This window comes from Pleurotus ostreatus (assembly GCF_014466165.1).
Source record: "Pleurotus ostreatus strain PC9 chromosome Unknown scaffold_1, whole genome shotgun sequence".
Classification (NCBI taxonomy): Eukaryota; Fungi; Basidiomycota; class Agaricomycetes; order Agaricales; family Pleurotaceae; genus Pleurotus; species Pleurotus ostreatus.
In genome coordinates, this window is record NW_023503156.1 from 90495 (window position 1) to 116580 (window position 26086).

A 26086-nucleotide genomic window follows, 5' to 3' on the forward strand; every position below is an offset into this window, starting at 1 on the left:
TGGAGAACTACTCGTTAAGTATATCAAGATGAAGGAGAGTGGGGCGCAGCCTGACGTCCATGGCATCTTTTACATCAACAACAAGTAACGGCCAGCGATGCAAATAAGGAAGGCGGTTAACTATGGACTATGGGGATAAAGGAGAGTGTGTGGCGTGATGTCCATGACAATAGCCTTACAGATGTTGCTAACAGTCCAGGGGAAAGAAAAAGTACATAACCTCGCCTTTCGGCGCTCTGACCTCAGGCCTGAGACTGAGGTTGAGATGCTGTAGGGTGCTGCCTGTGGACGGTAGGCTCGTGGTTGCGAATTTGGGCAAGAATTGCCTCAATCTGGCCACGTACTGCCTCGGATCTGGAACCCATCCGGGTCTCCAGAGTCGATGCTTGGAGGGCTACAAAGATCTCATGAGCATTTTGTCTAGTGGCAATGTAATGTGGCGTACCTGCGCTGTGAAGATTATTATTGCTGCGACCGCCAACGACCCCGCCGTATATTGGAGCGCTGAACGTGTCCCCTTGGAATATAAAGTTGATATTGTAGATGGCAGGATTAAGGTGATTACTATCGGGGTGGTACAGGTAATTTTGGCGATTTTGATCAGTGAGGATACCTGCGTGGTGCGAGGTACTGGTAGGGGTGATATCGGTAGGAGTGATATCAGCGGGCGTGGGGGTCATGGGAGGTATCGGTACTGTGGTATCATTGTGGACGTCCCTGGAAATCATGGTATCCTTCCCCGAGAGTGCGGAGAATGGCAGGGAGGAATTAATGGATGTATGGTCTGGTACAGTTATAGAACCAGAGATGCGAGACTTAGCTGTAACATAAGTCGCCGTAGTCGTAGAAGAAGAGGACGAGGGTCGGTAGGGAGACGGAGGCCTGCTTGCAGTCTCTTCCGCTCCGGACGTCGACGAGGGATCAGGGTATCCGAGAGTAAATGGGGTATAGCCGTGCTTGATATCGGGTTGGCGGGGGTCTTCAGAGTCGTAGATATCTTCGTTAAGAACCTCAGCGATGCTGGGCGAGCGAGTATGATTATATTCGTAAGAGGGGCGAGTGTAGACAGACGATGCCATCGCTGTTGATGTGAAGGAGTTATCTGAACGTCGTTTTGAGAATTCCTGGTGGAATTGAAGTATCATCGATACCGCCGAGTCCAATGAAGAGCGGCGGATGTCGAATATCATGCTCCTTCGGAGAGACTTGTCTTGCTCCGTGGGAGAAGCCAATAGAGGTTCGTCGGTGCCATCCGATTCACCTCCGTCAGATTCATCGGTTCCCCCTCGTCCGCTCAGCTCATTCGGCTCATCATGTTGTAGCACGGTAGTAGAGTCGGCCGTAGAAGCGCCTGCCCACAGAGACCTGACTTCTAAGGCCTGCCGAAGGTACCGCGTCCCCTTATTTGACCCCCTAAGCACTTCAAGTCCATATCGTCCGATTGCCCCGTCCTTCTCCTTCCGAGTCGTGGACGATCTCTCCTCATTATCAGTTGAAGGAGCGGAAGGAGGAGGCGACGGAGTGGACTTAAACTCCCTCAGGCTCCGCAACGACCTCGAGCGCCGGAGGAAGGGTAATCTACGACGCGACGGTCGCCGTCCCCTGTCGCCTCCGGGAGTTGGCGATGATTCAGAATCGCTCTCGTTGGAGGCGTTAGTGATGCAGCGTGGTCGAGGTCGAGGGAGGGGCCACATCCAGAAGCCGATGGAGAGATGAGCCGGGGGCTTGGGATTGAGCTCGTGGACCATGGAGAAGAGAAGACGGTGTATCTGCTTGTATAGCTTCATCGGGTCTTGGAGATACCGGCTGGAGAGGGCATAGGTCCCCCGAGGCTGCCAGAAAGTCATGGGCGGAGAATAGCCGAGGTAGGACTCGCGTGGATGTCTCGGGTCTAGTACGTCGTCATCTGGGGGACCAGGTCAGACGGGGGAAATATCAGAGATATGTGAACAGCGTGACTTACCAAACCCCAACACGTCCTCGCGAGTCCCATCCCTTACGCTAACAAGGATATTGACATTCAGATTACCGCAATATTGCTTCAAACGTTGGCAGAGACGGGCAGCGGGTAAGGAGTCGAGATAGTAGCATATTCCGCGAAAGAACGCCGCTCCTTGCTCCTTATGAGATGCTTTGATGGGCGGGCCGAACAGCGAGGGTCCGGAGCGCGCGGTTTGGTCGTGGGCGGGGGTGGCGGTTTTAGTGGGTTCAAATGTGAGTATGTGCTCCTCGACGAGAATACATCTCTTCGTATAGTCGAGACGGGTTTGCATAAAGATCGTTGAGAGTAATGGGTCCTCCAGTATTTTGCAGATAGATTCGGAGCGCGTTAACTCGGGGGGGAAGACGAGGAACGTCTCGATGCAAAGCTCGTGTGTGCTAGTGGGTATGAGGCGTTCGGGGTTGAGAATCTTCTCCGACATCGTAGTGGACAGAGGGAGTAGACCCGAGGATTCCGACCTCTGCCTGTCAAGGCGCGCTGGGATCGCGCTTTCCGTCTCGAACTACAGGATGATTGATGCCAGATGATGGGTGAGATGCGCGGGCGTGAGTTCCGGAAGATGATAAGATGGGAACATGACAGTACGCACTGAGTTTTCGACGTGATCAGGAATGCACGGTTCGATGATAGTCGTCCGCGCAGAAGTGATGACTAGAAACAGTTTCAAACAGAACGCCAACATCACCGCCTCCTCCCCCTCCACGTTCGCGTCCCTCCGCGAGCTACCAGTAATACCGCCACTGCCCGTCGCTCGTTGTTGCGCGCCATTCAGCATCGGGGATGATGCGATAGCGGGGGGAGGAGTAGGTGTCGACTTAGTTGCTGATTTCGGTGTGATGTCGAAGGTTGGTCGGTTTTAGAGAAGCTGGAAATAAAACGTGAACAGCCTTGATCTAAATCAGCCCCTGAGCAAAAGTTGATAGGGCACCTGTTTGAATTATTATTAGTGGTCTACCCACGGCAGAGCACCGTGGCGGGACGAGTCACCTATCCATTCAGGTGCTTCGATATAAGGAAAGGGTCCTCTTGCGCCTGCGAACGCCGAACGGCCTAGGTGGAGAGCGAATGAGTAATACGAATTAGAATATCATACGAGGATTCGAAAGTCAAGTTTACTTGACCCAGAGCGCCCAACTCGCGTCATCATTGGCTAGGGCATAAAGTGGGGGGGAGAGATAAGGGGAAGGCAAACTTCCTCGATCATACGAATGCAAGGGAAGACTCGCCATGGGTACAATACATACAACGAGGCTCTTAGTTTCCGGGGTGGAATCAATTCGTCTGGGTAACAGGGCGCCAATGTCAGGCATCTGACGTCTCTTGATCGCGTCTGTGAATGATGGGAAGGCATGGGAGTGCGGGATGGGTGCGTGGTGATATATTCGCGCACCGGTAAAGTATGAGAAAGTGAAAGGTCCGAAGAAGCCACCAGATAGCGATTTCCACACACCTAATCACGTACGCGCATATGTGCACCTGCCTGTTGCCAAAGCGATTGCCCGTCGAAGAGAAAGTGCTGCGGAGACGTTTTGTCTAGACCGTCGAATCCCGAGTACCCTTTCGGCAGATCGCATAGGTAATGATTAGACGGAACAAACCAAATTAATGGCTGCTCGCCGCCGAAGTCGTATAACAATATACTGGAATCCTTGAAAGAAGTCCTACTAAGGCTTTTCAGGAATCTAGAAGTGTGATGTGATGCGCACCCTTAAAAGATGATGGGTGTATATATATATCGATCAACGGAACATCCACCATATCTGCAAGAAGGAATGAAGCCACAAACTAAACCCGAGTTATCGTTAGCGAATCAAACATATCAATCGATGAGGAACTCAATTGACCAATGTAGCCAGGACGCTGATGTCTCTGATCAGCGTACGTGTAGCAGGTTCAGTGACCATTGTTCGTGTGCAGACTACTTGACTACGCGGATGCCAGGAATTCGCATCCAGGAACGAGCAATGATGATTAACGGGATCGAAGCAGGGACTTTCGGGAGAAAGGTGACAATGATTCACGCGGGAAATCGAAGAGCTCGCACGAATGGGCTAGACGAATACACGAGAAAATCTTGAGGAACCGCTGATAGTCGATCAGATATATGGTTGATGGTGAGCCCGCCAAACCCGCGCGCAGCGTCATTCTGGTCCTTTGGTCCGCTACAAAGGAACAATGATTTATATGGTGAGCCCGGCACGCGATCAAGAGCTTGGTGGTCCTTACCGATTCGCCCCCAGAGCTCGAGGAAGATCAAAGCGCCAGTCGAAAGAGGGAGCTGATCGACCCTTCCGTATCATCTTGATTTCGAGCTACCTTCGGGTCCCTAAGCTGTCTGCAAACGCGTTAGCTGTGGACGTCCTCCAAGGGTTTGCAAGAAATCCATATTTTATTGTGTTTGTGTGACGTTGTCAGTAAGGGCCTTGATACGAATACATGATGCAGTCTGTCCGTGGTATATCATTACGTCGTAGTGGAATATGTGGCATCTGTATTATGAGGCCGGATCGTGCAATACCGCCAGCAGGTACTTATCATCTATGGCCACCATCAGACCAACGATATCCACAGAAGAACTTCAATTCGCGTACCTGGGGAAATCATAACCTCATGTCTCTTTGTGCGTATTCGCAGGAACTTGACTTCGTCCTACACCCAGGATCAGAATCTACGCAAACGGCGACAGACTGTGCCACGCACCCCATCATTCGGCTCATCAGAAAGCTCCTCCAATGAGCTCTGCACATTCTCCATGATCTTTCCAATCGCTGCAGCGTACTTTCTCCCATGTTCGCCATCGAATATGACCCCAGATTGCCGTACGATGCCGTAAGGATGGCCTCTGGACATGAGGATATAGCCCAGAACCGTGCGATGAGATGAGAGGAGAGATAACGTGTGGTCGAGTTCGGGTGTCGACATGGTGGTTTAACTTCAAGATTAACTTCAAGACGCAATGCTCCATTCAACTCACCGGCGCCTATATCATGTGATACAGGCGACGCGTCTGTCCCACGCCCCATTGTGGCATCATATTGAACTGATTTACACGACAAACGACGATCCCAGCTTACTGTCTGCATACTAAGACGGACCCCTTGACAATATGTTCGTATAACCTCCCGAGAATTGTCACAATGGAACTAACAAGTCGTCGTTGAAATCGACAGAAAGTCAATACATTTCAGACACACAGATGAACTCCGTGCTCGTGATGTACGTGGTTCCTTCACACTGAAAAATAGCAGTTCTCTTCGAGGAAATCATCCCATAAGCACAGCTACTGTAGCATCTCCTCAACTATCTACACCTCCCCGACGTGAATCCCGATGGCGCTGCGCCCAGGAATCTCAATCGTGATATCACCTGTGTCGCCAACTTCAAGCCTACATCAAAAGCCGTCATCAAAATCAACCCTTTATGTTGCACCGGCGATTCGTAAAAGAAAAGGCGGCCAAGCAGACAAAGGAGGTTAGAAAGGGAAAGGAACTCACGTCCGACCAGTACAACCTCCTCCCTTTCCTCCCTCGCTACGTCCATGGCTACGTCCACTGCTACCTCCGCTCACAACATCGCAGTACCACCCCTTAGGTAGCCCCGTGAGTAGCGTCGAGATCCAGGGACTGTCCGAGTTGTTGATCGCGACAAACCCCGCGTTGCCTGTCCCCCACACCACCCTACGTTAACATTCGTAAGGAAGCGAGGCAGGAAGCAGGGTCGGCCAAGGTCTAAGGAGAGAACTGGAGAGGTAGGATACGCACCTCGAGAAAACGCAATCCGATCACCTTGGGGCGACTGCCAATTCTCCAATTTCGTGTCCCGAACGGCGTTTCGGAAACGAGTCATTCCAGCGATAGCGGTCCAACGATGCTGGCACAACCATCCTTGATTCGCATCGGTGTCTTGTCCCATTCCCATGCACGTTGCCCGACCTATAATCGAAATCAAGCACATCCAACGATGTGCGTATGCGAGATGCTTGAACGAGAAGGAATGCATGGAACGGTTGGGCCACTCACCGCCATTTGGAGGGCCGACATCGTGGTTGTCAATCCCACTCTCGTAGCTAGAGAGGACGCTGATGTGTCCGTACGGGTAGGCGAGCGAGAAGACGTGGCCCAGCGTATAGGTGTTCGATGGGGAGTGAGCATTGAGGGACTCGTCGAGGCGCTCCTTGTCGTGGTTCACGACGAAGACGTTGGCGCTTGCGGAGGGGATCCAGCCTGCGTGATGTTTCGCGGTTGAGATCAGAGCACAGAGACGTGGAAGAACACACCTCGGCTATCGAGGTCCTTCAGACTCGCGATATTGCCACTTAGGAACGCCGCTTTGATTTCGTTCGCGTACTCGAATCTACAACACCCATCCAGTTGAAACTTGTATAGTTATAGAAGATCAAATAATCTACTTACACATGGACGTCGCCGTTCCCCAGATACTCCGTGGCGCGCACCTCTTCGCCTGGTTGCGTGCCGCCAAAGACTTCTTGCGTGATGTAGAGAGAGGGCGAACGGAAGCCAGGGACCTTTGAGAGGATAGCTTCAAGTTCGTCTGCGGGGATGTCTGAGAAAGGAATGTGAGTATGTCAGTCCCACGAGCAGAGCGTCGTTAGCGTCCATAAATGATACAAATTTTGTAAAGAAAAGGTTGCATCCACTCACGTTTGGCGGCATCGATTCTGAACCCATCGACACCGAGCGACTTCAGATCCTTCGCGTATTCCACCAGGCGAGCTCTGACAACGTCCGATTTCGTGTCCAGACTGCCGCCAACATTCTACCATCAGCACGATGTGCTAAGGACACGAGAGTCGAGGAGGAAGACGCACTCTGCTAAGCCAAGCAGTTCGCAGTTCTGCAGCTGATTCCGGTTGTTGAAGTTGAGTATGTCGTTGTTCGGAGTGCCGCAGTTGTGGTGGAAGTCCTACAAGCAATGGAAATGTTATATTACGGACTGAAAGCCCAGATATAGTGAAGTGGAGGCGTACTTTGTAGGAGTAGAGCCCGGGGTAATCATACTTACTGAAAGTCGAACCAGCTGTACCGGTTGCAGGACCTTGCATGGCCGACATATGATTGAACAGCGTATCTATTCAAACCAAACAAGTCAATCAACAAGTACTCGTTGCACAGAGGGCACGGGAAGTAGAATATATCAACGTGACTCGGCGGAAGGACGTACCAGTAATCACCTTCACGCCGGCAGTGTGGCACTTCTCCACCATTCGCTTGAACTGGTCTCTATTTCCATGTTTGGACGCGATTTTGTATGAGACTGGTTGATAGTCGGTCCACCACTGGGATCCTTGTACGTGCTCTGATGGTGGGTTCACTGGGTAGACAGAGTCAAGATAGATGAAGCCTTCGAGTTGAAAAGCGGTATGAGAAACGTATACTTACCTTGTACAAATCCGTACCCAGCGGGACCTATGAACTCGGCACATTCCTCGCCGATGCTGTCCCAATCCCACTGAAACATTTGAATGATGACTTCTTTCTTTACATTTGAGTCGATCGAAGGAGAGGCAGCGGGGATATCGAGTGCAAGGTAGGCAGCCGCAAGAGAGAGAAGAAGGACCCAGTTCATTGTGGTAGAGGAAGAGAAGAGAAAGACAGGAAGCGAGGGCGAGGGGAAGCGAGGGAGGGCGAGTCGATGATTAGTAATATTTGGCTTTCATCGTAAGCTTGAGTTCTTCTTCTGCCTATACGACGTAGATGTAAGTACTTGTACCAGTTCCACAGCTAGTGCTGATAAATTAGACCCAGTGATAGTTCGTAGTCTTGAAGATCTCCTTCAAATAGTCAACAGATAGAGGGAAAGTTCTCGACAAGCCACCGGCGTCGCGGCCGTTAGATACAAACGATATACGGCCTAGTAAATTATAGTTACAAGCAACGAAGAGATCGAAGTGTTGACTTGATGCTTTGACTTTCTGCCGAGCGTCGAGTCGGACGTGTTGCTGCAAAAAGAAAAAGTGGTTGAACGTGACTGTGCTCGAACTAGGACGTAACTGTGTCAAGATTTGTCATGGTTCTCCCGCGCACGGTCCCACAGTTCAGCTCTCGCTATCATCAATCACGACGCCGAACCATGACTTGCCGCAAAAGCACTGGCCTCACGCGTCAAGCTGGCGATATTGTGCTCTCTGTGCTCTACCTCACCCTAGCATAGTCGAAAATCGAAATAGGGCTAGAGATCGTAAGCCATAGGCGATACAATCGACTGATAGGATGAGTAGAGGCGGGCTTACGCTCTGAGCTCAACGCGTCCATTCTCAAAGCCAAGATGTAGATGAAATCGCGTCCAGAGATGACTAATCTTCGACCGAAATCTGCACAAAAGTCAATCGGGATGCGCGTTTCTCCCAGAAATCCTTCTCTTCCTACTACCACCACCGCGTGAAGAACAGTCTACGACCCCGCCCAGAACATACAATGGCTATCGCTATCACAATCTTGTATCTTCTCGCCGCCATCGCCCTCAATCGCGTCGGCGCCACTCCTCTAGCTAACGCGCCCACCGACTCGGAGGCCACCAAACCTGACCTAAGCAGCGTGGACAAGAAAGTCATTATCCAGCTATTTCAGTGGAATTGGAAGAGTGTTGCTGATGAGTGTGAGCACTTCATCGGCCCCGCTGGATATGGCTACGTTCAAGGTGCGTCTGCTGGGTCTGCTTCGCCCGCCTTTATGAAACCTGAGTATATGCATATATTTGCGCTTATAGTGAGCCCGCCTAACGAACATATCACTGGAACCGAGTGGTGGAAGGACTATCAACCCGTATCGTACAAAATCGAGTCGAGGCGTGGCAACAGAGAGCAGTTCAGACAGATGGTAACAAAGTGCCACGCTGCTGGCGTAAAGGTCATTACAGGTAAGTCTATTCGTATTTTCGTGCTTTAAGTGAGAGTACACCGCTAACCATCAATGGCGGGGTAGACACGCTGTTCAATCATATGTCCTCTCTTAGCTCTGGGAAGGGCACTGGCGGATCTACATTCGATAAATACAACTACCCCGGTCTGTATTCCTATCAAGTACGCTTCTTCTTTTACTCTCCGCACGTCATGGCCAGCTGAAACAATAACTATCTATCACCCAGGACTTCCACCACAAGTGCGGCTCATCAGACGAGGTGATCCACGACTTCAGAAGTAGGAAAGAAGTGCAGACTTGCGAACTGCTCGGACTAGCTGAGTACGTTGTGCTTTCTGACTCCCCGCATATATGCGTGTACTCGTACTCACGAAATGTCGATAGCTTGGCCACCGGCAATGAGAACGTACAGCGCCGTCTTAGAGCGTATGCCACCGACCTTCGGTCGCTTGGTGTCGACGGGTTCAGGCTGGATGCAGCGAAACGTAATGATGTCCCCCTTGGATTTGTCTATGAGATACGACAACTAATGGGCATGCACGCATCCAGATATACCCGCTAACGACCTGAAGAGCATCCTCTCGAGCGTCCCTGGATTCGGCACTCCTTCGTTCTACGTCACACAGGAAGTGGTCGGGGGCACAAAGGATGACGACTCGGAAGTCAAGGCAACGGAGTATGTCCAGAATGGGGACGTACAAGTGTGAGTGCCCGTCGCTATCGGCTACGATACAGGGAACCTGGTAGCTGATGGGTTTGTGGTCTCAGGTTCGAATATTCGAAGAAGATCAGAGAAGCGTTTATGAAAGGTAGCTTCATGATTTTGAAGGATTTAGGTCGTGGTGAGTGGTTAATACTGTTCATCGCACCGAAATCAAGAGTTCATGCGTTCCTCGGCATTGGTTTCTGGTGATTAGATTGGGTGCCATCTGCGCACGCGAATGTGTTCGTCGTTAATCACGACAAGGAACGTGATGGTGAAGCCTTGAACGCCAACGCACCATCGAATATATACATCCTAGCGCACATCTTCTCCCTCGCGTATCCGTATGGCCGCGTCAGTGTGTTGTCAAGTTACGAGGGGGGACTTGGAGACAAGGACGTCGGTGGCCCGAATCAAGGTAAGTTTGGACGTCCTTCTCTACTATACAGTATATACGGGGTCGGTGGGTCGCTGACTATGCGGATGACTTTATGTTTAGGCAACGCAAAGTGCTCGGGGTCCGCACGAAATGGCAACGGCGGGTGGATGTGCCAGCATCGCTGGGTGGCCATTGGTGGTATGACTCGGTTTAGGAATGCCGTTCAAGACGCGCCGCTGGAGAATCTACAATCTCCACGAGATGATAGGATTGCTTTTTCACGAGGTACATAGTTTCTTCAGCTCCTCTCTCTTCAGCGTTAGAAGAGCTGCTGCGACGTGAATGCATGGATGCTGACCTCCGTCGCATCTTACCTGATAGGCAAATCTGGCTTCGTTGCAATCAATAACTCGGACAGCCCATGGAGTGCTACGCTGAATACGGGGTTGCCGAAAGGGAGCTATTGTGACGTTGTCAGCGGGGGTGCGAAGGCTTCTAAATGCACGGGCCCGACGTGAGTCTTCCTTCCTCGACTATCAATCTATTTCCCCGACTTTCTGCCATTCGCCGCCTGCTGTAAACCGTTTGTTGCGTTATTGTGAGTGGCAGCTAACTTGACATTCTACTATGCTCAGGTTGAAAGTCGGTGCTGATGGGAAGCTTGCTACTACTATCCCCGCACGTAGCGCCGTGGGCATTCATGTTGGAGAGGTGGAAGTCGGAGGTGCTGGAGGGACTGCCGGAGGGCTTGCTCCATTGCACGGACAACAAGATTTAAAGAAGTTACTTCTTGTTCCTGATCGAGCATGAAGGGGAGCTGCGCTATAGTTGGAATGCAGTAAGAAGGAATTCGTTCGACATTGTACTATATACTACAGGACTATCTTATCTGGGCGGGCCATTTCACACTCTTAGAGCTACTGGTCGACGCCGCGCATGTAGCTTCCCCTGACTGCTCCTAACACGACAAAGTATCACGTGCCGGAGTCGGGTTATCTACGCTCCGGCTCTCGACGTCGCCACAGCCAGCAAGGTCACTGCAGACAACGACGACGGTGACCGCTTGGACAGCGCTCGGGATGTCCTTCTTCATTCGCTCCTCACTGCGTAGAGCGGCACTTGGTCCTCTTGGCCGAGTTTCTCGTCCTCCAGCTTCATTCTCTACGGCGGCATCTTCGACGGGCTCGTCTTCCTCCACGTCCGACAGTCAACAACCTCAAAATAAACGTGGCCTCTCAACGACCTCCACGATCCTCCTTGCCTCCCTTATTGCCGCAACCTCATACACCATCGGATCCATCTTTCCTCCGCCACCGTTTACCATCCTCTTCCCCCGCGCTGCCCCTCCTCCTCCTTCGAACCCGGACTCAGAAGAGTCGAAACGGTACACGGAGGACCTCGAAAGCAAGCTCCACACCCTACCCAGCGTGCAGGCACATCGTACCTCAGAGGCGCAGGAGTGGTACGAGACGCGGCCGTACGCGAACTTTCCGGAGGAGCGCAGGGTGAACAACCTGACGGCGGGCGCGCTGAGGGGGCCGGGGAAGCTGGCGCTGAAGCCGCTTGTGCGGGCGCGCAAGGACGAGACGGAGGCGCTTGTGTGGATACACCTGGGCCGCGGCCTCTGTGGGCACGACGGGATCGTGCACGGGGGGCTGTTGGCGACGCTGTTAGACGAGACGCTCGCGAGACAGGTGCGTGCCCCCTGGGCTTCTCTAACCATGAATTCGTTGGAGGCGCGGTTCGGGTGCTGATGCGGGCGTTTGCAGGCGATCAGTAATCTCCCCGACAAAGTGGGCGTGACGGCGCAGTTGTCGATAAACTACAAGGCCCCTACGCGAGCTGATCAGGTACGTCTCTCTCGCCGTTTCCCGTCCCTGCACCTTCCTTCCTCACCCAGATACTCAACTTTTTTGGATGATTAAACAGTTCATTCTGATAAAAACGAAACTCGTCGAAGCGAAGGGCCGCAAGGCGCGCGTCTCGGGCGTCGTGGAGGATCTCGAGGGGAATATCCTCGTCGAAGCCACGTGAGCCAACTCCCCATTCCTCTTTTTATTTCCTCGTTTTCCCCCCTCTTCCCTCCTGCCCCCCGCCCTCTTATTCCTATGCATTCCTTATCGTCTACACATTCACATTCACATTCACATTCCGCATTCACATTCACATCTCACCACCTAATCCGCGCACGCTAATCTAACTGATAATGATAGAGCGACGTTCGTCCAGCCGCGGTACGCCAAGCTGCTCAAGCCCGAGGTGCTCAAGCACGCGATGGGCGAGCCCGCGCACTCGCATGAGCCCGTGCTCATTGCGGACGGGGAGAAGATGCGCGGGCCGCACGATGATGGCGTCACGAAGTAAAAGTGCGATGCTGATATGTAAGCGCGAGTAGAGGAGGAAAGAGGAAAGAAGAGGGAGGGGAGGGGAGTCGAAGTGTGTAAATTCGTACATTCGTAGAGCGGCTCCATCTTTCATAGACGAAGGGTAGTAGAATCTAGATGTCAATGTTCGTAGGACTCTCGGACACGCTACACACGTATTACGATCTATAATACCTCTACAATTCCACAATTACAGGCACTAGGCGAAAACGAAGGGATACGAATAAGTACTCTACACCAGGCGAGAAATACAACAAATAGGAAATATAACGTATATAATCAGAATCCCTGAGGGCGGTAGTAGAAAAGGGAACGCGTCGCTGGACGATAAGGTGATCACCACGGATACCGACCGTCCTCCTCCTTCGCATTATCGTGATCGTTACCGTCTGACGACGCCGTATCGTCGTCCCCCAGCTCCTTCACCACCGTACCGTGCCCGTGCCCGTGCCCGAGAGTCGGTAATGGCGACGGCGAGCCCGAGCGCAAAGACCGCGAGGGGGACGGCGGGGAGGACGGCTCCTTGCTCAACGACGAGCGCGACTGCGACTGCGACTGTGACGATTCGGACTTGGTCGTCTCGACGCCGATGCCGATCATCCCCATCCCTATCCCTCCTCCAATCCCCAGCTCGTTCCCGGCTTTCCCTTTCTCAAAGCCGCCTAGGGATATCGATAGGGACGGGCTGAGCTTCATCGGGACGGGGACGGGGGTCATGAAGCTCGGGCCCAGCGGCGCCGACTTCGCTTGCGGCGAGGACGGGAACGTGGGGGCGGGCGACTTGAAGGGGACGGAGAAGCCCGGGATGTGCACGGACAGCGAGGTGGACAGGCGGGAGTGCGAGTGCGGGTGGGAGTGGGATGCGTCGGCGTGCTGCGCGGGGTCGCTGTGGTGCACGTGGGCGTGCGTGAGGGTGTGTTGCTGGCGCTCGCGCGCGTTGAGCATGGCGAGGAAGGAGTTGATGTATACTGGGGGATGAGCAAATGGGAGAAGAGGTGAGTGCGCGCTTCCAGGGAGAGAGAAAGCAGGGGGAGGGGACTGACGTTTGGTAAGGAACGACTCGACGCCCATGAATATTAGCGTCTTCGGCATCGTCACGTACTACCCGTCAAAATCAGAAAAGCAGCGATCAGAAAGAGAGCGGGAAAGGAGAAGGAGAGAGAGAGAGATGCTTACGACAATCAAGGCTGTCATCGAACAGGCGCTACAATAACAAGATGAGATTAGCTAGCCGTCCAACCATCTTATCACAGAAGAGGGGAAGTAGCGTACCTAGTAAGGACGCCGGAGGTCAAAGACATATGCATCATCGTCGATAACTTCGAGTTCACTCTACATTCCGCACATCCGTTAGCACAACGATCATTGCCTGTTCGTTGATGGACAAAGATAGACGTACCGAGATTGGAGGCCTCTACTGCGTCGGAGGTAGTACACCATCGCGCCGGCGATGAAGAAGTCGACGAAGGTGGCTGTGGCGAGGGAGGCAATGATTGCCCACTATCAAAAACACGCACGCATGAGTACATCAACGACCTGCGATTGGTAAAAGGGGAGGGGAGGGGTAGGAGAGGTGGAGGTGGAGGTGGAGGTGGATGCTTACGCCGATGGATTCGTGATCAGCTATGTCGGTGAGTGTGTATCTATGCGAGGGCAAGAAGGTAAGCCGGATGGTAAGGGTGGATTTGGGGAGAGGACGTACACATAATGGGCGAGGACCATTCCAACGCCTGTAGATTATGAATCAGATATCATATCAAGGCCCCGATTGTTGAGCAACTACAGATAGAGCGAGAGAGTGCGTACCGAATGCAATGGAGACGATCGCGACCTAACGAAGAAGCGGAGTGTAAACGTCTAAATCCATGACTTGAAGAAAAGGAGGGACGTACGGTGATGTATGCAATGATCTTGTTGTGATACCCTCCAACTGATAGTCGGAAACGTAGTCAGTAAGGAAATATCGCTAGATCCGGCAAAGGGGGGACTTACGCAGCCAGACGCGGTAGGCGTACAATCTACAAGGAAAGTCAGTAAACAATGAAGATAGAGTCGTGAGCGGAGAAAGGGACGTACCCTTGCACTAGTAGGATGATGATAACGTTGATAACGATTTGAAGCTATGACATTTGTTAGCCACGTTGATAACTTGGGATCGCGCGTATGAAATACCTTCATGGACCTAGTAAAGTGAGCATATGAGTAATGCCGTCGCTACTTGGGTAGGAGACGGAGCTAGGGATAGAGACGAGACTCACCAAACGAGGACGGAAAGGTGCACCGAGCTCCCGAAACTCGATACGCAGTAGTAGTACACTCCATGGACGACGAGGACGAAGTGTAGTGTATCTAGACACCAGAGTAGGCCGACCTAAGAGCGATTAGATTAAGCGCGTACTAGACAGGGTAGGGGAGACGCACCGCGATACGATGAACAAGGGAATCGCGGCCGTAGAACCAGTGATAGTAGCTGTAGGCCTGCAAACTAGTTACACCGTATAGACTTTTCACGATAGAGCGGCGTCAGTATAAAGAACGAGACGGCGTGAAAAGGACTCCGAACGTACACGCCTGCTAGCAACGACCCAACGAATAGAGATCCCAGCATGTTATCCAACGTCTGTCCCTCCGTAAACGCCATCTTCGTGATCGAGAACTTGCACTAGCAACCGAACGACGTAGAATCCGTGTAGGTTTTCGAGGAAGCTTCGGCCACAGACGAATGGGGGTGCGAGCGAGCACGCTGGACCGCAATCACAAAGAGGCGAGAGAGGTGTTCGTAGGTGTTAAGACGATTGCTTCTGATTTATCCAAGGGACATGCTTGGGACATACATACTCCGAGCGGGCGCTTTGCTGTTTTCGCTCGCGTCTCCGTTAGGGCCCGGTCTGCTCGTCGAAATGTTAGTCCCTCGGGTCTGGGGTTGGCTGAGTTTGAAATTTACATTTCCTAGCGCTGGGGTTTGGCTGAGCGCGTCACATTTGTCACACATGTTCTATATACGGCGCCAATCTGATAACAATTGCAACAATGGTTCGTACTACCAACAGCCGCACCCAAACACTTCGAGAAGCTGCCAATGCTCAAGCACAACATCGTCTACGGACCTCTGCTATCCTTGCCGCAGTTGTAGGGGGGGCTGCCCTTCATATGGCTCAGTATCTGATCAAGACTCCTATGTATACCTCTGCTCTCACTGGTGAGCAATGGACAAAGGAACTTCTTGATGGACATTGGGAGCGCTTTCACAATATGATGGGGATGAATAAGCGAGTCTTTCAAAAGCTCAATCAGGAGCTGCAGAAGTACTCTGGATTCAAGGGTTCAAGGTATATTGGGCAGGAGGAGCAGTTGGCAATGTTTCTGTACATGTGCCGGTCAGGTGCGGTACACCGGGAAGTGCGTGAGCGTTTCCAACATAGTCCTGGGACAATAACACGGTATACATATCAACTTGAATTTTTTAACCGTTGCTAATGATTCTCTAGGGTGTTCGACAACCTTCTGAACCGTTTAACTGATCCCCAGTTTTATACACGCTATATGAAGCTTCCGCCAAGTGATATCACACCGCCTGAGATACGTACCAACCCCAAACTCTTCCCATTCCTCAAAGACTGTCTTGGAGCTCTTGACGGTACTCATATCGATGCCTTTATCCCTGACGAAAGTCAGATTGCACGAAACCGAAATCGCAAAGGCGGGCTCACTCAGAATGTTCTTGCTGCAACCACGTTCGACATGCGGTTTGCATATGTACGGGCAGGTTGGGAAGGGAGTGCTGCAGATAGCCGTGTTTTTGCAGATGCAAGGGCTACCGATTTTGCGATCCCCCCTGGCAAGTATTATCTTGGTGATGCTGGTTTCCCTGCATGTGATGCACTGCTGGTACCCTACCGTGGTGTCCGATACCATCTCAAGGAGTGGTCAAGATCTACAAACACGTGAGTTTGTCTCTGACTGTATTGGTGTCTTACTCATTCTGTATTAGCCCACGCGATTACAAAGAATTGTTCAACTTGCGACATGCTCAAGCTCGGAATGTTGTTGAGCGCATCTTTGGTGTTGTCAAGCGGCGATTCCGGCTCATCAACACTGCTCCAGAGTATTCGTTGAAGAAGCAAGCAAAGATGGTGCTTGCGTTATGTGTACTTCACAACTTCATCCGTGTCCATGATCCCCAGGACTTAGATGGAGCAACCTTGGAGGATCTCAGCAACTATCGCCAGCAATCACATACACCAACCACAGATGATTATTCAACTCACATCTCACATGAAGAACGAGATCGGGCAAACGACTTCCGGGATAGGATTGCTAAACAGATGTGGGAGCAGTACCAACAGTATCTACAGCAGAACATGTAATTACGTTGGTATTAAAATTGCAGGAGGTATGTAGATGTAAAGAGTGGAATGGGGTAAAGAATGTGAAATGATGTAATAAAGGAGTGGGATGAATTAGTAGTAACCTAGAGAGAAGATAGCTCAGCAAGGATATATGCATGGCGAAGTACATCACTATCAATGCCCATATATGTATCGACACTTGAACTGTCCTTTCGGAAGAGAACAAGTGCCTTACCTTTCTCTTCTATGGTTAGATCATGATCCATGTCCAACGCAGCAATGACCTTGACCAGACGAGAGCCAGAAAGCATCTCCGAAGAACCTACAGCAGCCGTTCCCGCATTAGCCACCTTGCTGACAGCTCCTGCCAATGCAAGAAGAGCGTCAGGACCAGAGGTACGGCCCCGCTTCATCCTGTATGGAGCCGGAGTGTCATCCGCATCAGAGGCAGCACGCTTCCGACACTGAGATGAAGGTGGTGGTGGTGGGGAAGGGGAAAGAGGAGGGAAAAGGGGAAACATGTCCATATCCTACAATGATTGAGTTTTCAAGTTAAACTCAATACTGATAGCACATACCTGAGAGGCTTCGTCCTCATTATCGCTACGAGGAGTTCCAATATCCCCACTATCATCAGCAACCATAGCGGTGATACTGACAGCATTATCACCAGTTGCACTACGACCTTCAACCAAGGCAAACATGAGGTCATAGCAAGGAAAGGCCTTCTTTCGCCACTTCTTGGCGGAGGGATGTTTCTGGTATAATCAGTAATGGCAGGCAGGAGAAGATAAGGAGACGTACATCAATATACTTGTCCCAGACATCATCAGTCGCAGTGACAAGATGTCGTTGGTCATCCCAACCAAATCCTGAAAGAGAGCGAAGGACTTGGACAACAAGAAAGCTCTCCTTGAGCTAACCAACATGATAAGTCATAGCCTGTAGACTAAGATATCAAGTACGCACTGATTTGAACCTATCACGACAACTGGTAGCAGTCTTGCGACTACCCTTGCTCCTCTCTTCACTACCCTTCAAGCTTTCCTCAGCTGCAGTCCACACCAGGGTTTTCCAGCCATTGTCCCCTTGATTGCCAGCAGCTTGTTGCTCAAGAAGGCAGTCAAGAAGGGCCTTGTCATCGGCATCCGTCCATATGGCCTTTTTCCCCTTCAATACAGGGGGATTCTCCTTATTTGATTGCGTCGAAGAAGGCATTGGCGCGTGAGTGAAAGAAGCGAGGGGAGAGAAGCGAAGGGGAAGAAGCGAAGGGGGAAGAAGCAGGGGGATACGAAGAAGCGCCGAGAATTGATGTGACATGGGGCCTGCCCCAAACCCCAATGCAGCAGAGCAAACCGCCGGCTTGGGGTAGGTTTGGGCCGGGTTTGATCCAACCGTGGGACTCAAATTTGGCAGGTCGGGGCTAACATTTCGACGAGCAGACCGGGCCCTTAACGTGCAGGGGTCAGGACACGCCACCGATCGGTTTTCATGTGCAAATGTCATTTTGGGACTTTCTCCGAGCGATCGAGAGCAAATCGAGCGTCTGGGATGGCGATGGCCTCTCATCAGCTCCCTCATCTCGTTTCAGCTCTTCAAGCGTACCTTGCGTGGCTTTTTCTTGTGACGGCCGGGATACAGGTAGACTAGCTGGTGGAGGCATTCGAGGCAACGAAGAAACGAGGATCTATGAAAGCCTGAGGCCGGCTTTGCCTTGACTTGGACGCTAAAGTTGCTTCCGCGCCTTCGGAGGAGAAGCTCAGAGAAGATCGATTTTGATCGAGAGTCTTTTCATCCCGTATGTTATCTTTTCATCATTTTAGTGGCCATTTGACTGATACCGGGAAGGTAGGCAACAGGATGCCCTGTCTCACTATTACAGGCTTCCCAGCTAGATCGCGATGATAGGCGGCCGCAGCAGTGAGCACACGCGTATGCGCACTCGGGATCGGGCACAAGAAAGGGTACTTACCTCTCGTCAGGTACATGAGAGACCCGCCACGCCACCCATCCCGCTTCTCGCGATATAGATCGAATGCGAGCCCAAGGTTACTCGTCAGTTCCGGAGAACTGATGCCACGAAATAACGCATCCCGGCGCCATGGCGAGTGCTTCTCGATGTCGACCCCCTCCTCCATCGCCCTCCACTCCTTAGAGATTGAGGCCCGACCGCGGTGTGTCGAGCGGCCATGTTGGCGCTATTGTACATACGAGAATTCCAGGTGAGTATTCCTGAAGACTTTGATGAGTTTCGCGTATTGGCTTACCTCAAAATTCTCTGAATCCTACGCCGTAGATATGAGGCTCCTTTAATCAGAGTAGCGATAGCCCAGGCGTCTGTGCTTTCGCGATTACAGTAGGGAAATGTGGTGGTCAACAGCGTGCAGTGGAGCGGAACTTCAAATTGGCGCTAACATTGCGAAAGCACCAAATTATTTTACCCAGAGTGTCTGTACGCATTTTTACCAAATTCCATGAAAAGTAGAAATGAAACGCGGTTGTCAGAAAATTTCTATTGTACAAAGATGCGAGCCGAGTCGATAGGTGTCGTTTGACGGAAATCGCTTGTCCCTTCTACTACTGATGCAATCTTCGTCTCCTCTCACTAATTCTATGCAAGGGAAATATCGCCCGTAGAGCTCCAGAACGGGCTCAAATATCGGATGGAATTGTCGCTCCCGCATCTTGAGCCTCTTAGATCCACCATCATTCAAGGCAAGAAAGCCGACGCGTTTGAAGTGGCCTGGCGTCTCCCCATACTTGTTCAGCAAAATTCCCCAAACGTACAAGGCCATACAGGTATCGTCTGGATCGACGAGAACAGGTAGAAGAAATACATCCTCATCGAGTGGCTTCTTTGCTGACTTGACGCCGTCGTTGTCGAATGTAAGCTGGAGATTGAGCTTCGAAGACTTGCCTACTTGATGGGGAATCGCGCCTTTTGAGATCTTCCATAGCCAGCCTTCAGCGCGAATGAAACCGCTGCTGACCTCTTGAAAGGGGTCTTCGCCGGCGGCTGACACCTCAGCACGAAGTACGCTGATGATGGTGTGTTTTGTCGTCCTTCGGCTGATAGTATCGATTGGAGATGATATCGGCTTGTCAACAGATGCCCATGACCACGAAGGCGCCCTGTAAGAAGTCTGACCCTGTTGGTTGCCAGATTCTGCTTTCCACAAGAGCTGGACGGCCAGCAAAGGAGTCCACAGCCCAGCGAGATACCGAGGACACGGCGACGGTGATGCAGCGACAAGCTGGTCGTAAAACTCGCGCGCTATCCCCGAGAATGCAGGCAGCTTGTCTCGCACCATCGTCAAGCGCGTCGACATATACACTTGCACCAACTTTTGCCATTCTTCCAGGCAGCGCTCGACGGACATGGGCGCACGCTCATATCTGGCGCGGAGCTTCGTGGCGAAGGACAGGACGGACTTGGTCTTGTTCACCGTAGGAAGAGCTTCTGATGCAGCGCCGCTAGCACATTCCCAGTGTATCATCTGTCGCGCAAAGAAGAGGATACGGGGCGCGAGGAACCACTCCTGGATGACCCAACCCCTCTGGTAGAGCGGCGACTCCACGTCTTGTGCCAGTCGGTTAACATGAAAGCGACGTGCAGAGCAAGAGTATGCCGCACTCATTCGCGTCGACTCGACCTCAACGATCAAAGGATGGAAGCAAGTTGGGTGTCTGGACATGAAACACCCTTCGCTGCCGTTTTTCGCCGCGCTGGCGGCGATGCTACACCACCCGTTCTTGTAAACAAGTCCCATAATGGAACACTCCCTCCGCCAGTCGTCCACGGAGTCTTGAATGATACATAGCGAATCGATCCACAGGTACTCGCACCCCATTGCACGGGTGACAGTAATCGCATCGACCCACGTCTTGGGTAGTTTGCCAAACGGGATTTGGCGTTGCAGCTCCTCGATATTGTGTTGAAGTAGCTTGAGCTGGTCCTTCGCGGGGGATCCCCAACAGTGGCTAAGAGTCATATACGTAGATTCGGAAGGAACCTCAGCGCGTATACAGAGCCGGAGGGTAGTTGCATTGGCTTCCCCGCCGACATGGATCAATCGTGTGGGAAGCCAGCCTTTGCTAGTGCGAGCACAGCACTGCTCATGGGTCTTCGTACAATCTGTGAGCCACCGCCTAGCGCAAGTCAACGCCTCCTCTGATCCAGTGGAATCGGAAGTACCGGCGGCCGGTGGCGTTGTTCCTTCCTCTGTTTCTTCGAAGGATAGGCGTACATCGAGGAAGTCCGATTTCGTCCATCGTATGGTAAAGAAATCTGGCCACTTCTTCGAGAAGGCGATGGACCAACGGATCGGTGTAAGGGAGGTGTTCAGGTCGGAGCATCTCCACGATTCCAAGGTCTCGTGGGTGGTACCATTCAGAGCTATAATGCAAAGCTGACAATCGTTCCCAGCAGATTCCTCCAGATCTCGGACGGTCAAATGGTGTTCGCCTTCGTATCGGCCAGGAATATGGAACGGAATTGCGGCGAAGATGGCTCTACAATTTCCACAGAGAGGATGGGATACCTTCGACACAAATCCATCGTCAGAAGTTGGGAGCATCAAGCCGAATTCAAGCGGCTAAACTTGTAGAACATGAGTGAGCAATAAGGCAAATTGAAACTCCGCTCGATCATTCGTTGCTCACTACCATCACCGACGCGTCCCGAGAACGCCCCACCAGGGCGGAAGTAGGGCAGAAGCCAACGTGAAGCAAAGATCACAATCACTCCCAATCGATTCTGTGAGTGAAATGAGCGCTCGAAGGCCTGAATCTGGATGCTCACCAAGTCTCTCCTAGAATTACCGCGATGTATTTCTACGTGGCGCCTTATATTAGGCGACCCTCGTTAGGACAACACAATAATATGGATGGAGGACGATACCTGGCAATATGACTAGACGATTTAGGAGAATATCTTGTCCTGCACTGGACAAGGTAGAACTGAAGTGCCGAAGGACACTTCGTGGCCTGATTTCGAGACACGGGGAAAGAGAGACCATACTAACGGAAATCGGTAGAAGCCATCGTACATACTCGTGAGCGCCATGTTTTAGTTCACGAGCGATTTACTCAGTCTCCTCAGGTGTCGCCGTGTAAACGATACATGCTTGTTCTAGTGTGTCTTGAGTAGAAACTCTGAAGTCGGCAGCGAGTCGTGCACATGGGCTGATGACAGCTCATAAAATGGTGACCCTCTTGAATGGCTTCTGGACGCAGTACTGCCGGTATTGCAGCTTCGGCAACGGAAAGTCTTAATGTATCTCTGCCGCCCATGGGACCGTTAGACGGGGGAGACTGACGATGACCAATTCACCTATGCCAATGGATATATCGCGCACGCTACATGAATCGACCTAATAGTTCTGGAGGATAATTCCTAGGTGAGCACCGTCTCCCGGGCGCCGCGTAGGGGAGTCATTGATCCAGATCTATAGCATCATGACCGCTAATATGTACCTTTCCGTGTGCAATAACAGGCGACTGGGCACGTTGTTAGTATCAGTCTTGGGCGAATAGGAAGCCCCGAGCGACTGCTGGCTTTGTTAGTCTTGTCTTCGGGTTTGGCTGGGGGTAAGCCATCTTCTCTAGTATGCCCTTGTGCTGCTCGTGTTCGTAGTCCTTACTCACTGGGGTAGCTAGATTTGACATGGAACAATTCATTCCCACGGTCACAAAACAATCCTAATGATCATGAATTGTCCCAACGAACACCATCACGCTAGATTAGTTCGTGTAATCATGCGAAGTGGGCACTAACTACTGTCAACCCACGAGCTCCTGAACAGTTGGTTTCAATGGTATTCTAATCATGTAGCATCCGTCTCCTCAAGTCGGTGATAGCAGTACCAGGAAGACATGGGTAAAGCGTTACCCTCACGAGTTACCCACCCAATTACCACAGGTATATATCTATGCACGAAACGTTCTAGAAACAGCACTAAATACAAGCTCGGATATTAGCGCACTACGAACCCGCCAAGGTGCTAGAACGGGCTCAACTACTAGCATCCTGAATCTTACAAGCGAGTCCCTCCGCCCTCTAAAAGGCGGACAGATGGGTAGTGTCCCCTTAACCCTTGCCCATCTCCCTGGCGAGGCACCTATTTCCCGGTCGGCGTTCGCTCACCTCCTGGTTATTCCGAAATGCGTCCGGGCAAGCCAGAGAGGCAGCGCCTCTTCCTGATTTTTACCTTTGTTGCTACGAGATTGGCGGTCAGCGTTTCAGCAGCCCCGGCTAACGACTGGTCGAAGCCATGCTTTAACGGGGAATGCGCGTACGATCTCCCTGAGCATAGTAACTCCGGTTTAGGCGCACTCAAAATCGTGCGGATATCATAGACCCTGTATAAACGCGGCTCACATTCTATTCTGGCAGTCTGGCTCCCCGAAATCGATTACGGACATTACCTCTGCAGCTGGATGGGTTGTCTTGGACTGCGACCCTCATATGCTAGAGCAAGAAATTCGTCTCGTTTGTCAGTCCGACGATGATGTTGACGATTCTGCTTGCAATCATGTCTTCGAACACTGGGGCCCGCAGGATAAGATCGTTAGGTTGCCTGAGAGCGTACGTGCTCTGCTACATGACAATCCGTATCTGATTGGCTTTCGTTGTATGTGCAGTGCGGGTCGGGCCCCTTTGCTCGTATCGCAGCGGCGAGTGTAGCCACGAATCAAGACCTCCCCGCGCATGCCGAAGGTAAAGTAGTGAGGCGAAGCGGCACTCCACCTGTCATCCACTCCTTCAAGATCGACACTAACTTTGATCTGGTCGACGTGGAGAAGTAAGTCATTGTTTTCACCCGTCGCTACTCCACTGAGCACTCTATGCCTTCCAGAGTCGGGCCAATCAACTTCGCATTCGTCGGCCTCACTTCACCCTCCCCTTCCGAAACCTTCACCAACCCGGACATCGACCTCAACTTCGAATTCGTCGATAGCTGGTTCGACAATGCCTTCCAATCGGTTGGCACCTGGGTATCCAATGCTGCAACCACAACTGCGCAGGCTGTCACCGGCGCAGCCAAAGACGTCGCCAAAGCTGCTGAAAGAGTCGGGACTACCGTTGCAAAGGTAGCAGGCAGCGTATTCAAAAAGATCGAGGAAGTTGGCGGTCTTCTCGAGAACGCCACCCATTTCGAATTTGAGCCCACAGTCGCACTGGTTCCAGTCAAGTACAACGGATCGGCAAGCTTAATTGATTACCACCCCCAGGGATGTCCTGGAGGAGGTGGACCCGCGACCGGTGGTGTGGTCACTGGGGCGCTGAAGGTAGATGTGACGGGTGTAGGCAACGGGAATGTGAAAGCAGGCATCATTGTTGATGGCGCGATTGTCCCGCCGAAGATTCATAACTTCGCGGCTTTTGCAGGGTTATCGTTCGACATTGACGCGAGTGTTACTATCAAGGCCGCAGTTTTTGTGAGTTTTCTCTTCCTCTCCGTATTTCGACCTATTCACAACTGAATGTGTTGTATAGGGCGGGTACGATTCTGGAAAAGTTTCGATCATCAAGCCATTAAGTTTGCCTGGGTTTAGCATTCCTGGGTACGCGCGCCGGATTCTCTGAGTGACTGTTTCTCAACCCTTGTAGTGTCCTCGCTGTTGGTCCCATGATTGAGCTCCAGGGCCAAGCAAAGGCATTCCTGGACATGAAGATAGATTCAGTCGTGCATCTTGCCTACCAAGTTGATGATTGTAGGTGTCTTTTGCCTTGCTTTTGCCATGATGCTGACGATTGGAACTGGCATACAGTGGAACTGTGGTATCCAAAGTCGAAGAAGAAATCGACTGAGAAGGGCATTAATACTAAGCCGTCGCGTACGTGCTCTGCATTCCCCACATCGACTGATGTCGTTGACTCCGTGCCATCCAGCCCTGAAACTCAAAGCCAAGGCTAAAGCGAATGCTAAAGGTTCGTATGCCCCATCCATCTTTCTATTCTACTTCTGACTATATCAAATTGTAGGTTACATTGAAGGCCATCTGATCCCCACTCTTAGACTCGGCGTCTCAGCACTCGGCGGAAAGGCTGGAGCGGATGTCTATCTCGAAGCTGATGCGTTCGCTCGAGTGAGCGTAAAGGCTGAAGCCCATGGAAGCGCTACCGGCAAAGTCGCCGCCTCTCCTGCTGCCTCACCTGCTAAAGGATCTTCCCCTGCCAAAGCCGCTGCTCCAGCGAAAGGAAAGAAAGGAAAACGAGACGGATACGTCCCTCCGTATCTCCCCCATGCGCGCAGGAGTGATCTCGCTCTGTTAGAAGCACGTGGGACAGACAAGTCAGATGTAGATGTCCATGCGGCGGCGAAGGGAGGCTTCAGTGGATGCCTCTGGTTAGAAGCTGGCATGGAGCTGAGGTACGGTGCGAGGGCTAATGCTGGTGATTTGTGGAGCGTCAATGAATCTGGGCCATTGTGGACGAGCCCAATATGGCCCGTCTGGTCGGTGCGTGAACTATTCCCTTGCCTACTCAACTCTTCTATCCTTCTGCTCGATGTCTATGTACACTTATACCTTCGCTCATCCAGGGCTGCTTTGCGGGTGGCAAGAAGGCTGCTGGCAAAGTCACGGAAAAGTCGACCTGGGATGCAACTACCCTAGAAGCCAAGTTCAAAGAAAAAAAGTTGACTTGTGATACGACGGACGAAGGAGAGTTAGAGGCAATCCAGGATGAATCGATTCCGAAGCAGACGTCAGTTCCGTTTATGTCCATATCGAGTGTTACGCTTACTGACAATCTGTGTAGACTGCTAAAATAAGAGCAAGCTTCGCAGTAACACGGAAGGAATTGTACATTGATGGACGTCATGATCAGATGGCGGGCTCTCGAGAACTGGCTTCGCCTAAACGCGTTTACAGAAAGAATGTTCAATTTTTGCAATACTAGGTACACGAGGAACAGATTCTTCGTAAATTGAGTGTCGGTGCTTTGCTTTTGAATCTCAAACTTGCAAGAGTTTTTGGCGTAGCTGATGGAACCAGACCCGATATCTGTCTCATAAGACCCTCGTGTAAAGGCAAACAGTAAGGAACGCGACTAAAATGAAAGTGTGCGCTGGTTCATGAGGGAGTGAGTGTTCGGCTTCGAAATTTTCATCGCCACTGCTGATTTGTGATCGATATCTGGCGGTCCTCACATTACTATCCAGATGTAGGTCTAATCGTGCTCGATCTGTGGTCTGGAGATGTCGAAAAGCACGACGACTAGACTAGAGGACAAGTGTATAGTAGGAGGAAAGGGGGGGACAAGGCCGCATCGGGAGAGAGAAGAGTTAGGCCGTCTAAGCACCTCTTACCATGTAATGGATGATGTCCTACATATTCCCCAATTCCAAGAATATGATGCCCTCGCCTATCAAGCGGGAGAAATAGA

General features: G+C 51.7%; 8 protein-coding genes across 8 annotated transcripts; 3 read left to right on the forward strand and 5 right to left on the reverse strand.

Annotated features, from left to right (window-relative positions):
* Window positions 1-242: 242 nt before the first annotated feature.
* Window positions 243-2777, reverse strand: PC9H_000016 (uncharacterized protein; the record flags this gene model as incomplete). Its single annotated transcript, XM_036769679.1, has 4 exons — window positions 243-394; window positions 446-1906; window positions 1964-2504; window positions 2592-2777. 4 exons carry the CDS (start codon window positions 2775-2777, stop codon window positions 243-245), a joined length of 2340 nt encoding a protein of 779 aa, XP_036635524.1.
* A 1719-nt stretch (window positions 2778-4496) lies between these two features.
* PC9H_000017 (uncharacterized protein) lies at window positions 4497-4924 on the reverse strand (the record flags this gene model as incomplete). Its single annotated transcript, XM_036769680.1, has 3 exons — window positions 4497-4540; window positions 4594-4651; window positions 4703-4924. The coding sequence occupies 3 exons, from the start codon at window positions 4922-4924 to the stop codon at window positions 4497-4499; spliced, it is 324 nt and encodes a 107-aa protein (XP_036635525.1).
* Window positions 4925-5492: 568 nt separating this feature from the next.
* Window positions 5493-7588, reverse strand: PC9H_000018 (uncharacterized protein; the record flags this gene model as incomplete). The annotated part of the gene is made up of 10 exons (XM_036769681.1): window positions 5493-5662; window positions 5764-5886; window positions 6022-6225; window positions 6279-6355; window positions 6415-6565; window positions 6664-6764; window positions 6831-6925; window positions 6990-7090; window positions 7184-7333; window positions 7402-7588. The coding sequence occupies 10 exons, from the start codon at window positions 7586-7588 to the stop codon at window positions 5493-5495; spliced, it is 1359 nt and encodes a 452-aa protein (XP_036635526.1).
* An 848-nt stretch (window positions 7589-8436) lies between these two features.
* PC9H_000019 (uncharacterized protein) lies at window positions 8437-10480 on the forward strand (the record flags this gene model as incomplete). Its single annotated transcript, XM_036769682.1, has 10 exons — window positions 8437-8659; window positions 8729-8878; window positions 8944-9041; window positions 9107-9201; window positions 9265-9365; window positions 9430-9583; window positions 9649-9722; window positions 9798-10001; window positions 10083-10247; window positions 10344-10480. 10 exons carry the CDS (start codon window positions 8437-8439, stop codon window positions 10478-10480), a joined length of 1401 nt encoding a protein of 466 aa, XP_036635527.1.
* Window positions 10481-11041: 561 nt separating this feature from the next.
* PC9H_000020 (uncharacterized protein) lies at window positions 11042-12326 on the forward strand (the record flags this gene model as incomplete). The annotated part of the gene is made up of 4 exons (XM_036769683.1): window positions 11042-11656; window positions 11732-11812; window positions 11892-11992; window positions 12176-12326. The coding sequence occupies 4 exons, from the start codon at window positions 11042-11044 to the stop codon at window positions 12324-12326; spliced, it is 948 nt and encodes a 315-aa protein (XP_036635528.1).
* Window positions 12327-12682: 356 nt separating this feature from the next.
* On the reverse strand, window positions 12683-14987 carry PC9H_000021 (uncharacterized protein; the record flags this gene model as incomplete). The annotated part of the gene is made up of 14 exons (XM_036769684.1): window positions 12683-13447; window positions 13523-13550; window positions 13619-13678; window positions 13746-13846; window positions 13950-13989; window positions 14049-14076; window positions 14153-14177; window positions 14239-14276; window positions 14339-14364; window positions 14423-14466; window positions 14519-14528; window positions 14605-14717; window positions 14768-14849; window positions 14914-14987. The coding sequence occupies 14 exons, from the start codon at window positions 14985-14987 to the stop codon at window positions 12683-12685; spliced, it is 1434 nt and encodes a 477-aa protein (XP_036635529.1).
* A 4209-nt stretch (window positions 14988-19196) lies between these two features.
* PC9H_000022 (uncharacterized protein) lies at window positions 19197-21272 on the reverse strand (the record flags this gene model as incomplete). Its single annotated transcript, XM_036769685.1, has 1 exon — window positions 19197-21272. The coding sequence occupies one exon, from the start codon at window positions 21270-21272 to the stop codon at window positions 19197-19199; it is 2076 nt and encodes a 691-aa protein (XP_036635530.1).
* A 1585-nt stretch (window positions 21273-22857) lies between these two features.
* On the forward strand, window positions 22858-25472 carry PC9H_000023 (uncharacterized protein; the record flags this gene model as incomplete). The annotated part of the gene is made up of 11 exons (XM_036769686.1): window positions 22858-23037; window positions 23090-23281; window positions 23338-23498; window positions 23553-24135; window positions 24194-24261; window positions 24308-24534; window positions 24590-24628; window positions 24683-24955; window positions 24998-25209; window positions 25242-25405; window positions 25460-25472. The coding sequence occupies 11 exons, from the start codon at window positions 22858-22860 to the stop codon at window positions 25470-25472; spliced, it is 2112 nt and encodes a 703-aa protein (XP_036635531.1).
* Window positions 25473-26086: the final 614 nt, after the last annotated feature.